This window comes from Hyperolius riggenbachi, chromosome 10 (assembly GCF_040937935.1).
Source record: "Hyperolius riggenbachi isolate aHypRig1 chromosome 10, aHypRig1.pri, whole genome shotgun sequence".
Taxonomy (NCBI): Eukaryota; Metazoa; Chordata; class Amphibia; order Anura; family Hyperoliidae; genus Hyperolius; species Hyperolius riggenbachi.
Genome location: NC_090655.1, coordinates 269,511,832 through 269,523,894, shown reverse-complemented (window position 1 = coordinate 269,523,894; position 12,063 = coordinate 269,511,832). Strand labels below are relative to the sequence as shown.

Below are 12,063 nucleotides of genomic sequence, written 5' to 3'. Positions count from 1 at the left end.
ACTATTACTGACCCAGATTGAATACTTAATGATCAGATCCTTCATACCCCCTTGTAGACATCCTAAGGCTAGTTATGGGCAAAACTTCCGCACCCATATCTGATTATAAATTATCCAATATCAACGAACAATCGTAGTTCAACAGGAACTGTTTGCTGAAAAACATTTTTCTCCATCACTGCTCTACAACTCCAGTCCGGGGACAAATAATAATAAATATTATGAATTATTATTATTGCAGTGCAGCAACAGAAAAGTATAGCAACAATCAGAATAATGTTAGATGGCTGAATGCAGGTAATTTCACAAATAGAGGCTGCAGAGAGCTTATTCACCACAAGATGGCGATCACACACACAGGAAGTAGTTTTGCCAAAGTCAGGAAGTGATGTAAAACAGAAGGAAGAAAAGTTGCTGGAGGAGGAGACGTTGCTGGAAAAGGTAATTTAATGTGCAATTCTTGTTACATACTAGCAATTGTATGTCTGCTGGGCATTGTACAGGTATACATTGCAGTGAGGGAGACATGGGTATGGGGGAGCAGTGGGGAGAATAGTACAGACATGGGTATGGGGGAGCAGTGGGGGGATTAGTATGGGTATGGGGGAGCAGTGGGGGGATTAGTACAGACATGAGTATAAGGGAGCAGTGGGGGGATTAGTACAGACATGGGTATGGGGGAGCAGTGGGGGATTAGTACAGACATGGGTATGTGGAGCAGTGGGGGGATTAGTGCAGACATGGGTATGGGAGAGCAGTGGGGGGATTAGTACAGACATGGGTATGGGGGAGCAGTGGGGGATTAGTACAGACATGGGTATGGGGAGCAGTGGGGGGATTAGTAAAGACATGGGTATGGGGGAGCAGTGGGGGGATTAGTAAAGACATGGGTATGGGGGAGCAGTGGGGGGATTAGTACAGACATGGGTATGGGGGAGCAGTAGGGAGATTAGTACAGACATGGGTATAGGGGAGCAGTGGGGGGATTAGTACAGACATGGGTATGGGGGAGCAGTGGGGGGATTAGTACAGACATGGGTATGGGGGAGCAGTGGGGGGATTAGTACAGACATGGGTATGGGGGAGCAGTGGGGATATTAGTACAGACATGGGTATGGGGGAGCAGTGGAGTAGATTAGTACAGACATGGGTATGGGGAGCAGTGGGGGGATTAGTAAAGACATGGGTATGGGGGAGCAGTGGGGGGATTAGTACAGACATGGGTATGGGGGAGCAGTGGGGAGATTAGTACAGACATGGGTATGGGGGAGCAGTGTGGGGGGGGGGAATTAGTACAGACATGGGTATGGGTGAGCAGCGGGGGGATTAGTACAGACTTGGGTATGGGGGAGCAGTGGGGGGATTAGTACAGACTTGGGTATGGGGGAGCAGTGGGGGGATTAGTACAGACATGGGTATGGGTGAGCAGCAGTGGGGAGATTAGTACAGACATGGGTATGGGGAGCAGTGGGGAGATTAATACAGACATGGATGTGGGGGGATTAGTACAGACATAGGTATGGGGGTGCAGTTGGGAGATTAGTACAGACATGGGTATGGGGGAGCAGTGGGGGGATTAGTACAGACATGCGTATGGGTGAGCAGTGGGGGGATTAGTACAGACATGGGTATGGGGGAGCAGTGGGGGGATTAGTACAGACATGGGTATGGGGGAGCGGTGGGGGGGATTAGTACAGACATGGGTATGAGGGAGCAGCAGTGGGGAGATTAGTACAGACATGGGTATGGGGGAGCAGTGGGGGGATTAGTACAGACATGGGTATGGGTGAGCAGTGGGGAGATTAGTACAGACATGGGTATGGGGAGCAGTGGAGGGATTAGTACAGACATGGGTATGGGGGAGCAGTGGGGGGATTAGTACAGACATGGGTATGGAGGAGCAGTGGGGAGATTAGTACAGACATGGGTATGGGGGAGCAGTGGGGAGATTAGTACAGACATGGGTATGGGGAAGCAGTGGGGGATTAGTACAGACATGGGTATGGAGGAGCAGTGGGGGGATTAGTACAGACATGGGTATGGGGGAGCAGTGGGGGGATTAGTACAGACATGGGTATAGAGGAGCAGTGGGGAGATTAGTACAGACATGGGTATGGGGGAGCAGTGGGGAGATTAGTACAGACATGGGTATGGGGAAGCAGTGGGGGATTAGTACAGACATGGGTATGGGAGAGCAGTGGGGGGATTAGTACAGACATGGGTATGGGGGAGCAGTGGGGGGATTAGTACAGACATGGGTATGGAGGAGCAGTGGGGGGATTAGTACAGACATGGGTATGGGGAAGCAGTGGGGGGATTAGTACAGACATGGGTATGGAGGAGCAGTGGGGAGATCAGTACAGACATGGGTATGGGAGGAGCAGTGGGGAGATTAGTGCAGACATGGGTATGGGAGAGCAGTGGGGGGATTAGTACAGACATGGGTATGGGGAAGCAGTGGGGGGATTAGTACAGACATGGGTATGGAGGAGCAGTGGGGAGATTAGTACAGACATGGGTATGGGGGAGCAGTGGGGAGATTAGTACAGACATGGGTATGGGGAAGCAGTGGGGGATTAGTACAGACATGGGTATGGAGGAGCAGTGGGGGGATTAGTACAGACATGGGTATGGGGGAGCAGTGGGGGGATTAGTACAGACATGGGTATAGAGGAGCAGTGGGGAGATTAGTACAGACATGGGTATGGGGGAGCAGTGGGGAGATTAGTACAGACATGGGTATGGGGAAGCAGTGGGGGATTAGTACAGACATGGGTATGGGAGAGCAGTGGGGGGATTAGTACAGACATGGGTATGGGGGAGCAGTGGGGGGATTAGTACAGACATGGGTATGGAGGAGCAGTGGGGGGATTAGTACAGACATGGGTATGGGGGAGCAGTGGGGGTATTAGTACAGACATGGGTATGGGGGAGCAGTGGGGAGATTAGTACAGACATGTGTATGGGGGAGCAGTGGGGGATTAGTACAGACATGGGTATGGGTAGCAGTGGGGGGATTAGTACAGACATGGGTATGGGGGAGCAGTGGAGGGATTAGTACAGACATGGGTATGGGGGAGCAGTGGGGGGATTAGTACAGACATGGGTATGGAGGAGCAGTGGGGGGATTAGTACAGACATGGGTATGGGGGAGCAGTGGGGGTATTAGTACAGACATGGGTATGGAGGAACAGTGGGGATATTAGTACAGACATGGGTATGGGGGAGCAGTGGGGGTATTAGTACAGACATGGGTATGGGGGAGCAGTGGGGAGATTAGTACAGACATGTGTATGGGGGAGCAGTGGGGAGATTAGTACAGACATGGGTATGGGGAGCAGTGGGGGGATTAGTACAGACATGCGTATAGGGAGGGGGGGGGGGGCAGTGGGGAGATTAGTACAGACATGGGTACGATACGATTCTTTGTGCGATTCGATTACGATTTTATTTACGATACGATTAAATCTGACATGTCCGATCGGGATTCGATTCAATTCGATTTGCCATTGCAAAACAATGGCAAATCGAATTGAATCGAATCCCAATCAGACATGTTGGATTTAATCGGATCATAAATAGAATCGTAATCAAATCGCACAAAGAATCGTATCATGTAGATGGGGCATCAGTCTCTGCCTCTCCTCATCCATCTATACACACATCTGTTTACCTAATATTGCTAAGTGGAAAACTCATAGGATTATCTAATATGGCTAATTGGGGGGCACATATGGCTACCTACTTCTTGTATCTAGGGCAGTGTTCCCCAACCCTGTCCTCAAGGCCCACCAACAGTGCATGTTTTGTGGAAATCCACAGAGGTAGTTAATCAGCTCTGCTGAGACACTAATTACCTCACCTGTGAATGTTTGTGGTTTCCTGCAAAACATGTACTGTTGGTGGGCCTTGAGGACAGGGTTGGGGAACTCTGATCTAGGGGGCATGGCTACCTATTGTATGTATCTGGGGGATGTTAAATTCTGGTATCTGAGTTACCAGCTGCTTTGGGCCCGGAGCACACTACAAATCGCAAATTAGCGCAATCGCTAGCGTTTTTAATTAGCTTTTTGTAAGCGATTTCATGAGTGTTTTCCAGCGATTTTAAAAAGTGTCAGCTTTTTGGCAGTGATTGTGATAGCGATTTGCGATTAGCAATTTTAGTTTCGATTGGTCCTTAAATTTTTTTTTTTTTTTTTTAGTGTGCAGTAATTTAAAATCACACACAAATCGCTATGTGTAGTGAGTGATTCATGAGCGATTTGCCAGCACTTCAATACTGTACATTGAAGCGCCAACACTCCCAAAATGCTGCATGTCCTGCAATTGGGATTTTGCTAATCGCAGTCGCTACTGTGGAATTTGTTACATGTATTTACATTGGCAGAGCATTTAGCAAATATCCAGCGCTTTAAAGCGCTCCCTTAATGCTCAAAAAAGCGTTCCAGTGGGTTCCAGGCCTAACTCTGGTATTGGGGGAACAAACAGCTATCTTATAACAGGTGTGTGGCCTGCAGATAAAAGCTAGATTGTCTTCATAGCAGGGCCATTACAATCTCCCATTGCCTGTCCATTGGACAGAGATCTTCCAACGTCCCTGGGCACCCTTTCAAGTGATAAGCAGGCCGGGGTGACTATATTTATTGCTCTGCTTCATGCCCTGTATGGTCTTAATCTGGCTTTGGTGAAGAGGATTCTGGGAGCGTCATGTGACTTTATTTATGGTCTTTCTATACAGAGTTTTACTCCTTTGGAATTCTGGTGATCCTGTGACCATAACGGTGCCCCCACCTCACTCCCTGATATCTGAGGGACACAACAAGCAGAAGATTCTGGAAATCACCAGGAAGATGATAGAGCTGCTGACAGGAGAGGTGAGCAGTGCTGGGAATTATGGGACATTATGTAGTAATAGCAAGGAGTGTGTCTGGGTGGTGATTGTATCATTGTGTGTGTCAGGTTCCTATGAGATGTCAGAACGTCTGCTTCCCCAGGGAGGAGTGACCGTATTTAGGACACAAGAACCTCTACAAGGACGTCATGATGGAGAGTCAGCCGCCCCTCACATCACCGGGTAAGAGGAGACTTTACTTGTACAGGAGAGAGCAGTAGGGAGGGTCCATCTAGCTCCTCATCATCTGATAAAATATAGAAAACATAGAGATAATGTATTCAGTCAGTGTGTGTGTTTCCTAATTCCTACAGATGTCTCCAGTAACAGAAACCCACCATAGAGATGTACAGGTCCTCTATATTCCCAGGATTGTCCATGTAGATCCCCCATCATCTGATAAACACATAGAGACAATGGGTATCATTCATAAAGCATTTCCACACGCGGAAATGCTGAAAACAGCTGAATTTACCGAGCACTTAGCAAAGTGTTTATTCATAAAAGCTGTTTCCGCATGAAAAGCTGACGTTCCTGAGCAGTGCGATAAATTACCACCTTGTGCGGTGATTATGTTAACAAATGTCACCATATGTCAGTTCATAAAGATTAGAGCAAACGGGATCAGCACGGAGATTACTGCTCCCTTTGAAGTAGCAATAACCATGCGGAGAACAGCTAAGCTAATTAGACAGACCTGGGAGGCAGCAGCAGCAGTGGAACAGAGCAAAAAAAAAAAGGCATTCCAGAATACCAAGGCTGTGTATTTTATCCCCTTAGGTACCTGTTTACAGATATATTTCACATCACAAAGCCTGCATGTGTAACATTTTTTTGAAGTTCCTCTAAGTTGTGGCAATTAAATAGATTGTTTAGAAAGACTAATAGACAGATTCAGCGCAGATTCAGGGCAAGGAGAGGCAGTTTTTAAAAAATGCACATGTAAAGTGATGCTGGGGCTGCCTCTCCTATACTAACGCTGTCTCTGGAGGAGAAAATGTATCAACTCGGCAGCTGCTCATGTTACACAAACATACCGCCTGCCTAGTTCGGGAAAATACCGAACTTGTATCGCAACTGTAAACATTTTTATGAATGAGCACAAATGTATTCAGTAAGTGTGTGTGTTTCCTACAGATGTATCCAGTAACAGAAACCTAACAGAGAGATGTACAGGTCCTCTTTATTCCTGGGATTGTCTACAGGAAGATCCTACCATCCGCCATCATTATCAGGTAGGTGGTACTGAGGGTCATTAGATACCCCAAACTGTGTGACATTGTTATATTCTGCATATGCTGTTATCTGTGTTCACCATTTCAATGATCTGTCATTTTGTGCACTTAGGATGGAGAACATGAAAATGTTGTGGTTAAAGAGGAAGAAGAAGAGACATATCTGAAGAGTGATCAGCAGTTTATGGAGGGTAAGATGATGGGGACATACAAAGAGGAAGAACAGGAGACACATGTGAGGAGTGATCAGCAGTCTGCAGAAAAGGGTAACATGATGACAACAAATAAAGAGGACGAAGAAGAGGCGTATGTGAGGAGTGATCAGCAGTCTATGGAGGAGGGTGTCATGATGGTGACAATTAAAGAAGAAGAAGAGGAGATCGATATAAGGAGTGGTCAGCAGTCTGCGGAGGATGGAGATGTGATAAGGATAATTAAAGTGGAGGACACTTTTGCAGAGGGCAGAGCAGGTGAGTCAATGCCATTTTTAGGCACAGCCATTCCAGGCTTGCACCTGGAGCACCACCAAGTTCAACTCTCTGCTCTTTCATGCTTCCATGGTGTGGAACCTTCAAGCTATGGCAGCTCTGTTGGGTCACTTGCTGGTTGCTTACTCCTCCCCCCGCCATGTGATTGGTAAACTAAGACGGTTATTTAGAAGGGAGGTTATGATAATTCTTCAGCTGGAAGATGTCCTGCCCTCTTAGGATAGCCATAGATTAGGCGATGAAGGGCAGATTCAACCAAGAGATGAATCTCTCTAATAAAATATGTTTAGAAAGAGATCTGTTGGCTGGCCATACATCTCAGGCTGAATCCTGATCAAATCGATCTGGAATCGGCTTTGTGACACCACATCTATGCTGTCCCCCTAATGTGCCCCACGATGCCCAGTGCACTATACAGTACCTGTCCATAGCCGCCACTTGTCCTCTGCGTACACATGACGTCACCTATGCTACTCCATCAACCATGCGGGGTGCTGTATGGACAGAGAACAGCACACGGAACCAGCGGAGGACAAGCAGCGGCCGCGGACAGGTAATGTATATTGCACTGGACACCTGGGAGGGCACATTAGAGGGGAACAGTGTCAGGTGCTTTGTTGCCTTCGTTGCTCGTCCCGATATGGCTTCCTGTTACCGCCATGCACCCGATTGAGCAAATCAGCCCTACATCTTGCAGCAAGTCTCACCGATTCGGCATGCACTTGGCGGCACCAATTTTCATCCGATTCCATTACAATAATATGTATGGCCACCTTTACACATGTAGCCAGTGGAGATCAGTCTCATGGGCTGTGAGTGACGGAAGGGAGGGAGGAATGCGCCCCCTGCAGGCAGCTTTCAGCCTGACTCCCAGAGAGGATAAGGAAGTTTTGCCAATCATTCCACCCACTAGCACAATACAATCTCTGGGTGGCCATACATCTTGCAATGATGGGCAGATGCAACCGGAAGGTTCTTTCTCTGATCAGATGCTGCCCATAAACCGCAGGCCGATTCCTGATCGATTTCAGCATGAAGTCTTCCAGGAATTGGCCTTGTGATTCTGCCTCGATGCTCCTCCAATTGCGCCCCCTGATGTCCGTGGAAATTCAGCACAGACACTCAGGGGACAATGACGGGTAAAGTATAAATACACGGGCACCGGGGGGGGGGGGGGGGGGCACAGAAAACATTTGGGGGACAGCAGCCGGGGTTTCCATCACGTTTGTGTTTTGCGATTATTGCACACAGTTACCCCTGTGCTTCTGACTGACATCGGCCCAAGATTTCCCAACATGTCCGATCGATAGATTTGACCAGTTTCGTTCTGAAATCAGTCGAATTGGCGATCAGGCATGCTTATGATAACGCAGATTTTCATATTATTCAGTCAATCGGCTGTCACCAGCCACCCACTGTCTGCTGCTAAATCCACTATCTGCTGCTGCCCATCAGTCAGTGTAGACCGCCCAACATATGGAGCCAGCAGAAAGGGACACTAAGACCCTCCCCAACCACACCTTTAGCCACGCCCCTATGCAACTATAGATTATTTGGTAGATTTTATCAATTGCGCTCCCCTCCTCTCCCACTCCCCTCTATCCCTGGGCCTGCTGCAACTCAAACACAGATGCTACATGTACATCTCAGGAATCTATACAATACACAAAATAGAGTGTGCTACCCCCTCCCAGTGTCCAATTACTGTAAGGACAGTCCTTATAAGCACTTCCTTTGCTGTTCAACGTCCAATGTCCAGACACCCCCGATATTTCACCCATAGCGGAAATGTTCACATGTATGGAAAAAAAGACAAGAACAAATTCATAGTGCAATCCTGTTTGTATCAGAACACAGGGACCATCACCCTATGTGGCCCGGTTGTGCAACTTCTATTGTGGATTCACCTCTATGTGAGTGACCATCAGCCAACAATTGGCACGCTCACCTTGCTGCAAGGCTGCCCAGCCCTACAGACAGCGACTGCACTTTCTGAGGTTAACCGGCCTCTTCCCAATGATCAAGTTGTATCCAATCTCAAACAAAGCAATAGGATAATATCATAGTGCAAGTATGTTTGTAAAACAACTAAATTCTCATAGCAACATATCTATTGATCTCCTGCTCACCCTTTGCAGCTGCTGCCCACACTCACAGACAGCTGTCCTCGCTTTATGGGTGTGCAGTCTCAACCGCAGTACTTGCAGATATAGTCCACCTCCACCTTCTTATGACACAGTATCAGGCACACATCAGGGGACGTCTCCTCCTGCTGCTGGTCGCCTCCCTTCCAGGCTCCGCCCTACGCGTTACGTCCCTGATGAGTCGTATGACGTAATGCGTAGGGCGGAGCCTGGAAGGGAGGCGACCAGCAGCAGGAGGAGACATCCCCTGATCATTTTAAACCTATAAGCGCTTTTTTACTCTTGTGTTTGTGAGTACAATTCTTGTTTTATACAATAAAACTGTGGGTTTTACACTATCAGAAGCCTTTTAGTTTCTAGATGTATGCCTGATACCGTGTCATAAGAAGGTGGACTATATCTGCAAGTTCTGTGGTTGAGACTGCACACCCATAAAGCGAGGACAGCTGTCTGTGAGTGTGGGCAGCAGCTGCAAAGGGTGAGCAGGAGATCTATAGATATGTTGCTATGAGAATTTAGTTGTTTTACAAACATACTTGCACTATGATATTATCCTATTGCTTTGTTTGAGATTGGATACAACTTGATCATTGGTAAGAGGTCGGTTAACCTCAGAAAGCGCAGTTGCTGTCATTTTTGTACGTTTTGATTATTTTTTATCCCATTCCGATTGATTGGTGCAGGACGAGCGCAATACCGATTATGTTAGACCATTGTTTTTTTCTGAGTGAACAAAACAAAATAGTATTGGTGTATCATTTAAAGAGAGTCTGAAGCGAGAATAAATCTATCCCGCGGCTTAACGGGGGTCCCTTCACCCCCAAATCCCCTCGGTGCAGCAGGGGAGCGCTTCCTGGTTGGGGCAGGGCTATCCGCCGCAGCCCTGCCCCACGCGCGTCTGTCAGCGCGTATCTCCGCCTCTCCCCCGCCCCTCTCAGTCTTCCTTCACTGAGAGGGGCGGGGGAGAGGTGGCGATGCGCCGCTGATAGACGCGCTGAGAGGCAGGGCTGCAGCCGTTAGCCCTGCCTCCAGGAACGACCAATTCCACGACTGTTTGCGGGGGTGGGTTTGGGGGTGAAGGGACCCCCCGTTTAGCTGCGGGATAGCGGCAGTTTAGCAGGGGCACACATGCCCCTGCTAACTATGAGCTCTAAAGCGAGATTTATTCTCGCTTCAGAGTCTCTTTAAGCTATTAATGGTCAATGTAAGTGAGCAAATAAATGGGGACTTAGACTTTTCTGGTTGCCCCACCCGCTACCAGTGTAATAGCATGCGGGGAAGCCCCGCCCCCCACTCAGCCTCTAGGATACAAATATGGTTTTTTTCGCCAAAAGAATAGGGAAATTTATGCTAATAAAAGTATAAAATCTTACATTTCAGACACCCCCCCCCCCCCCTAGTTAGGTTTGTAACATTGTTCTTATTATAATTTCCAGCTTGTTGGGAGTGTTACTGATTGTTGGTTTTTCTGTACCCACAGACTGTACAACGGATGATGATGTCACTGGACAAGACTCTCCTGCAGATATCCTGGTTACCCCAAATATTCCCCCAGACTCCCCCCACCTGTCTAACCCTGAGGGGCCTTGTAACCAGCACAGCTCTCCCCCTGCTGGAGGGTCTCATTCCTGTTCTACATGTGGGAAATGTTTTTCTTGCAAATCAAAGCTTGTTAGTCATGAGAGATCTCACACTGGTGAGAAGCCCTATTCATGTGCCGTGTGTGGGAAATGTTTTGGGCGTAAATCAAATCTTGTCACACATGGTAGATCTCACACTGGTGAGAAGCCCTACTCATGTGCTGAGTGTGGGAAATGCTTTTTGCAAAAATCAGATCTTGCCATACATGAGAGATCTCACACTGGTGAGAAGCCCTATTCATGTGCTGAGTGTTGGAAATGTTTTGGAAGTAAAGGCATGCTTGTCAAACACAAGAGAACTCACACTGGTGAGAAACCTTATTCATGTTCTGAGTGTGGGAAGAGTTTTGCATGTAAAGGCAAGCTTGTCAAACACAAGAGAACTCACACTGGTGAGAAGCCCTATTCATGTGCTGAGTGTGGGAAATGCTTTTTGGTTAAATCGAATCTTGCTGTTCATAAGAGATCTCACACTGGTGAGAAGCCCTATTCATGTGCTGAGTGTGGGAAAGGTTTTGTACAAAAAGCACAACTTACTATTCATGAGAGATTTCACACTGGTGAAAGGCCATATTCATGTGCTGAGTGTGGGAAATGTTTTGTTCGGAAATCACAGCTAGTCAGACATGAGAAAAATCATGTCAATTCATGTGCTGAGTGTGGGAAATGGTTTGGAAGTGAAGGCAGGCTTGCCAAACACAAGAGAACTCACACTGGTGAGAAGCCGCATTCATGTGCTGAGTGTGGGAAATGTTATAGACATAAAACAGATCTTGTCAACCACAAGAGAAAACACAGTGGTGAGAAGCCCTATCTATGTGCGAAGTGTGGTGAATGTTTTAGATATAAAGCTGACCTTGCCAAACATGAGTACACACACTATTTAGAAGGCCTATTTATTAACTGAGTGTGGGAAATGTTTTATTTAGAAGTCATCCATGAGGTATTTCATACTGTTGAGATACATTATACATGTGCTGAGTGTGGGAAATGCTTTGTATGTAATTCACTGCTTGTCATACATATATGTTGAGTTTTGGAAAAGTCGTGACCTTAAGTTTTATTTTCCAATGTTTATTTAATTTGTTGAAAAATGTACATGGATAGATTTGTGCACAGAAAGCATTACTGTCCCTGAATTGAGGTGACATGGTGAGATAAATATTTGGTACATATACAGTAGAATGCCTTTATAGTAAACTCTAGGATTGGAGGGACCCCCCTGAACACTGATAACCAGGATTCCTCCCTATAGAGAAGGGCTCAGAGGTGCCTCATGCACAGTGTTCTGGGGGGTCCCTCCAATCCTAGGAATGTCAAAGCAGCCCCTGCACCTATGGCCGGGGGGTATGTGGCCCCTTACCTCTATCTATGAGGTGTAACTGGGGGCTGGTAACCAGGATTCCTCCCTATAGAGAAGGGCTCAGAGGTGCCTCATGCACAGTGTTCTGGGGGTCCCTCCAATCCTAGGAATGTCAGAGCAGCCCCTGCACCTATGGCTGGGGGGTATGTGGCCCCTTACCTCTCTCTATGAGGTGTAACTGGGGGCTGGTAACCAGGATTCCTCCCTATAGAGAAGGGCTCAGAGGTGCCTCATGCACAGTGTTCTGGGGGTCCCTCCAATCCTAGGAATGTCAGAGCAGCCCCTGCACCTATGGCTGGGGG

General features: G+C 47.6%; 1 protein-coding gene across 1 annotated transcript; it reads left to right on the top strand.

The window, feature by feature from the left end:
* The first annotated feature begins 374 nt into the window (after positions 1 to 374).
* On the top strand, positions 375 to 11,684 carry LOC137535417 (oocyte zinc finger protein XlCOF22-like). Its single transcript, XM_068257253.1, has 6 exons — positions 375 to 441; positions 4,739 to 4,874; positions 4,960 to 5,074; positions 6,029 to 6,126; positions 6,239 to 6,596; positions 10,239 to 11,684. The coding sequence occupies exons 3-6, from the start codon at positions 5,041 to 5,043 to the stop codon at positions 11,303 to 11,305; spliced, it is 1,557 nt and encodes a 518-aa protein (XP_068113354.1). The 5' UTR covers positions 375 to 441; positions 4,739 to 4,874; positions 4,960 to 5,040; the 3' UTR covers positions 11,306 to 11,684.
* Positions 11,685 to 12,063: the final 379 nt, after the last annotated feature.